Raw genomic sequence first — 5,896 nt, 5'->3', positions numbered from 1 at the left:
CAGAGAGGTCAAAAGCTTCATTACACAATTGAAATCATGATGTAATTCTGTACGTTCAGTGATGAGATATTGTACGTTTTGGATTTTCTGAACAACAAAAGGTTGGGGGTGGGGATTTCGAATTTCTATCTGGTCATATGATAATCAGCAACAGAGTAAGAAATTAAATCTGTGAGTTGGTACAGTATTGAACTTGATTTGATTTGCATAAATTACTAGTGAGGGATTTTATTTTCATAAATGTAGATTAGATTTGTTAACGTTTGAACCAACTCAAATCGATTTTCTTTTATACTTTTGGGAATATATAGGGGACTGGAGGATTGGTATTGGTTACTTGATCTGGAAAAAGAAAGTACATGTAAAAAATAAACCAGACGAAACCAACACTGCCTTGAAATCAATGCTCTTCAAATAAGCAAACCTCCAATAGTATCTTTAGAAATGATCGGCGTTTTAAAAGAAAAGGCATTGCATATTTAGCATGTATCAAGTAAGCAAACCTCCAATAGTATCTTGTTCATGGTTATCCCATCAGAATTGATGAAGTCCACATCCTCCTTAGGCAGGCCACAATCATGTAGCAGCCGAAGCATCTGCTCCATCACAATGCTTACCTGTTACAGTCATAGATAATATAGAAACATAAAGTGAGAATTACAAAAGCCACACACTATCAACCGTTAACTGATAAGGTAGTAGATAAAATCAATAAACATGCATACATCCTTACTTATAATCCTGGATTACATGCATATGTACTTACCTTGCTATCAACTTTAAGAGTTGGCTTATTCCCCATGTAAAGTGCACCCATCAGTTGTAATATGGGAATCTCCAACGGGAAGTTAAAGGGAGTGATAATTACAACCTGCGAGTGTGAAAAGTATAACATCAGCATTCTAGTTTCCCTACCTACAAGAATAAAGATAAAAGAGCAATAAAGAATAAACAAAATTCGCAAGAATATGTAATGAAATTATAAAGGGCATTACGATGCACACCTTAGTAGCTACAATATATAAGCTTTATTGTTTTATTAGCACTCAGGATATAGTTTAGAAGTTCTAATTCCTAGTAAAAAATGATTACCAACAGGTTCTTTTTCCTAGTACTAAAGAAAGCTCTAGCCAAATTACAAAAGCAACAAAAGGAAGGAAAAGATATTGGTTTTATCATGAGCTTAAAACAAAAGACTTACAGGACCATACGGCCAACGGTAGCCATTACTTTGCTGCCCAAGGTGGTTACCAGGTACTGCAAATGACCGAGCTAGGAAGCGAACCTGTCAAATCAGAAATGTACATAACAAGACCAGTAAGATTTAAAAAAAGAAAAGTCAGATAAACAATTATATACAATCTAACATCTAAAATTGTTACCTCTTAACCAGGAATAAATAACTGAATCTAAAGTTTATATACAGTCAACATTATTTGCTCAAACCTTTTATCTTTCTAGATAGGAAAGGCTGCTTGCATCGGAGGCCTATGCAGAATTCCAAGCTCTATGACTTACCATGCCAACTCAGAATAATTTGAAGTGATTTCTACTATCCATATTCTCCATAAAGTGCCAAAGATTGAAAAAGATGCAGAATTGTAACTTTGGGCAAAATCTTAATTTTGTGCATATTTGGATTATTTGGCCCTTTGAGGATGTTCAAATACTGTTAGGCAAGGTGAAGTAGAAGGTATAAGTACTTTTAATTCTTTGCTTGTGTCAAGCACCCAAAATTTACTCAGTATTAATTCAGATCCTTTAATTATACCCAAGACCTGTGTTATTGCAAAATTTTGGTTGGAAGCAATCCAATGAAACCAATGTATTGCATATAAATTTTCTTCCCACTCTTTTTTGCAACATTTATAATCCTAGGATGAACTCATAAATAAGCCAATAGAACTTCCAAAGTGAAAGAGAAGCATGGTCTGTGAATAACTCAATGCACTGGAGCCAGATACTTGACAACATTTAAGATGATCAAAGTTATGTATGATAAGTCCAAGTACTCAAGAAGCAGTAGATCTATACCTGATCTCCCGAAAAATTTTCCAAGAATTTTTGGGTAACTTGGACTTCAGCGAGAGCTTGCGTGTAACTCTTTGGAGAAACTCTCTGAATAAGCCTTGAGAAGAATTTTGCAACCTAATGCACATCATTGAGTATCATAAGATTCGTATGTGGAAGCTCTGAGATTCAAAATTGTTTTTGAACAGGCATATTACTGTACAGACAGTAAAGAAATCTGGAAGTACCTCAGGTTGTGCAAGCATATGAGCAGCTTTTGCAGATATATCTCCAAACATAAGATATCTGTCAAATATTATCTTTTAGAGTCAAACTGAGAATTTTAGCAAAGGAGAAATCATACAGAAGCCAATGAGTTGTATGAATGGGATGCTTGGTTAGAGTTGGTAAATAATAAAGAAAAATTAATGATGGTTGGAGTGCTGGATTACACGGTCAACTCACCATATCAGATGATGCTCTCTAATTAGTTTAGGAAATATAACAGGGTTGGCGCTATCATTTGACTTTGACATTCTGACAAACATTTTCACATACAGATTTGAGAAACAATGTAAGGATGAGAACACCATAAACACATGAACTTCTATTAACAAAGGCAGGTCTATATGAGTTTCACAAGTAAGTTCAGTGCATAGAAGTTGGGATCGTGGGACGCTATATCAAACCACGACACGGTTTCATTCGTCCCAGATTCACATGAAACTCGACTTGATTCACCAACTCCAATGACTTGATTTAGAATTCAAATCAATTACTTAAAAAAAACACTTTTAAAAAAATAAAAACCGAAAACGTGAGAAATAAGCAAATAAAAGTATGCATATCTTAATTGCAACATGATTCTTAAGGTTCTTTTACCATTAATGATATCAACTAGCATTTAAGAACCAAACCTAAAACGTAGCGCTTTCCCTGACGTATCACTTAAGTCTACCCCCTCGTACCCCATTCCTAACGAGTGGCGTACCACGTTCCCCTACCCGTCCCATGAACCGGAATGTACCGGGATCCATGCAACTATGGCTCAGGGTGTAAGCTCCAATTCCAAAAAATTTCTTCTTTGGTTAAAATTTTCAGTTTGACTAAGAACAAGATTGATAGTGTGGGCTTCAATTTTCATGGTCTACCAGAGATTTCTCTATCATCTGGGTTTGCATTTATGTGTGCAAATATGTGTTCGCATATGACTGCAATGAGCATTTGGAGGGATGCCTATAAAAAAATGAACATGTATTTATACTTTCCCTAAAAGTCACATATGGGTGGTTTTTACAACACTAGAGAGAAGGAAACCTTTCTGGAGCTCTGAGTGGGTTATGTAGCCCATATTTTGGGCAGTTGGACAAGCTCTCCACGAATGGCTGCAGATAAATATGACAATGGTTAGAATTTTAAAAAGTTACAAAGACCACTAAATTATAATTTTGAAGCACTGAGTTAGTCTTTCAAGGGCTATACAAACCCGGGGGAAAAAGAACTAAAATTTGGTTTCATTTTCTTATTGAATTGTTGGCACTGAAAGGAACCATTTCCCACATGTTGTATACCTTTATTTCTGCCTCCTGAACTTCTGCGACATTGATGAATGGCTGTCCATTCAAGGGATCGAGTATTGCATTCCAATTTGAAGACGCCTTCCATTTACCCTGAACTATAGACATAACCGCCATTAAATTCTTTGTCAATCTATCTTGCAAGAAGAAAAGAAAATTAAAATTTCCAAGCCTTTACACCATCATTAACCACAAAACAATTCAGAAAAGGAAATGGTAGAGTATCCTATCCAAAATAAAGCATATAATTTATACAGTAATGAATAAAACATTTTACATCTGGATTCAGTGTCGAGTAACCATATTTTGCATAAAGAAAGTTTCTTAATGTATAGCTTCATGTAGAATCTGGGTGATAGACTCAAAAACACTTTTGCCTATATGATTGAGGAATCAGATTAGTTTTGGGGCTCTTAACCCCAATTCGTCTCTACCTTTATCCCCATTCTCTATATGCACCAATTCCATTATCAAGGTTACATATATCAGATAATACAACCACTGAAAATAATAATAATAGTAATAATGCTAGTGCAGTAAATTTCAAATTTTGAAGGGCTTAAACTAAGGATTTGTTGATATTGGAAATGTTATAAATGTACAAGGGTCAAGTTGAGTCACATGATCCTCACATGCGGCCCACGTGGCTGCCAACGTGGCGATAATTAGAATCAACTAAATTGTTAAAAGAGGTTTTTTTCTAACATAAGGGCTCAAATTTAGGGTTCAAATTGGGGATTTTTAGTTCTTTTTCCTCTTAGCATTAAATTGGCTAGGGCAACTGAAATTGGAGTTAGATTCTTTATCCTGAAGTTCTTGCTCAAGCTTAGGCTTAAGTATAAGTATGGAAGAAGCAAACTAATAGCTCAATGGAGATGAATGTTCAAATTGGGTATTTCCCGCCTTCTTTGAGCTACCCTGCCACCTAAGCCCACTTTATCTACATCAGCTACATGTAAGGAGTCACGTGACTCAATTTAGCCGGAGTTTTAGCTCCGGCCAAAATACAGGCTAATTTGTTACTGTAGTCCACATAATATACCAATTTGTTGCCGGAGTAAGAAAATATACCAATGTGTTACTAATGGCCAACAAAATATACCAATATGTTAAATTTGCCGTAACAGTGCACATAAGCATGATAGAATGAAGTAGTAGCCTACCCAAGTTCAGAACTTCTGCAGGCTGAGAGCCTGAAATCTCTTCAGCAGCCACGGTAGCAAAAGCTGGCGAGTGTATGGATCTGTGCACAGTAAAAAATGTGTGAGTCTGGTAATGTTAGAACTCAAAAAATTACAAGCACTTGAAAATTCTCAACAATGGTAAAAACCCACAGCCAAAATCATCTGATTTAAATAATCCATCAGCTAAAAAACCAAAAATAAAAATAAAAAATTTAAGTGATATAAGTTAAATGACCTTGATGCATAGGGAACTGAAGTAGTGAGCGAGCCAATAGCGGCCCTGATTCCTCTTGAAGAACTCAATCTCAGCATTGTAGCGCGAAGAAAGTGGAGGAAGAAAGGCGATCAGATTTGAGCACAGTGATTTTGACCAATGAATGTACAGAGAGAGAGAGAGGGGCAGCTGTAACCTTTTGCTATTTCGAAATTTATAGGTTCAGGACATTATTCTCTCGGCCCATTCTGCAGTTGGGCCTTGGAGAAAAGCGCTTTCTGACTTTGAAATTGGTAGAATATCTGAAATTCGCTGAAAAATAGAAAGTGCCATTTTGTCCTTCTATATATTATTTATTTTTCTTTAACTGTTATATCTCTTGACAAAATTTTCCATCCTTTTCCCTAATCTGATCTTTTCTGGGGGGCTCCCTCCTCCTTCCTAATTTAGTTCAATATTGCATATTATTTCCCGTTTTCCTATATTTTGTGAGAAATTTTCTTTTTCATTGACATGATTAACTGAAGGGTTTTTCTAAGGGGTGCCCTAAGGCACCGTTAATTTGGATAAAAAATGGCTTACTTGCTCATTCCCCTTAATTAGCGCTTAATTGATTAATTTGATAATCAAGTTTCCATTAAATGCTGGATTCATGTGCATATTGCTAAGGATAAAAATAAGATTAATTAAATGAATAAATTCCAATTTTCTCTTTCTTACTTCCCTCCAAGTAATATTTTCGACCCAAATATAATTGACGATTAAAACTGAATTTCTCTTCACTTTTACTTTCACTTTCACTGAAACAAATTTAAAATAACAGAATCTTCATCCATTAAAGAGAAGAGTTCAATCCCACTAGACCTCCAAGATAAGTATAATATAATTTTTTATTTTCTGCTTATTTTTCA

At 35.4% G+C, this 5,896-nt stretch overlaps 1 protein-coding gene across 1 annotated transcript in view; it reads right to left on the bottom strand.

The window, feature by feature from the left end:
- Window positions 1-5,182, bottom strand: part of LOC109820348 (probable aldehyde dehydrogenase) — a 10,008-nt gene extending 4,826 nt beyond the window's left edge. The window contains exons 1-9 of the mRNA XM_020386476.1: window positions 5,007-5,182; window positions 4,751-4,830; window positions 3,582-3,685; window positions 3,328-3,395; window positions 2,259-2,316; window positions 2,035-2,148; window positions 1,202-1,285; window positions 767-871; window positions 504-617 (exon numbers count right to left, since the gene is read on the bottom strand). Of these exons, the coding sequence (XP_020242065.1) occupies window positions 504-617; window positions 767-871; window positions 1,202-1,285; window positions 2,035-2,148; window positions 2,259-2,316; window positions 3,328-3,395; window positions 3,582-3,685; window positions 4,751-4,830; window positions 5,007-5,083 (804 nt within the window). The 5' untranslated portion in view covers window positions 5,084-5,182. The remainder of the gene's footprint in view (window positions 1-503; window positions 618-766; window positions 872-1,201; window positions 1,286-2,034; window positions 2,149-2,258; window positions 2,317-3,327; window positions 3,396-3,581; window positions 3,686-4,750; window positions 4,831-5,006) is intronic.

The sequence above is a fragment of the Asparagus officinalis genome, chromosome 8, assembly GCF_001876935.1.
Source record: "Asparagus officinalis chromosome 8, Aspof.V1, whole genome shotgun sequence".
In the NCBI taxonomy this organism is placed as follows: Eukaryota; Viridiplantae; Streptophyta; class Magnoliopsida; order Asparagales; family Asparagaceae; genus Asparagus; species Asparagus officinalis.
The sequence above is the reverse complement of the archived record's forward strand: the minus strand, read 5'-3'. Positions and strand labels throughout refer to the sequence as shown.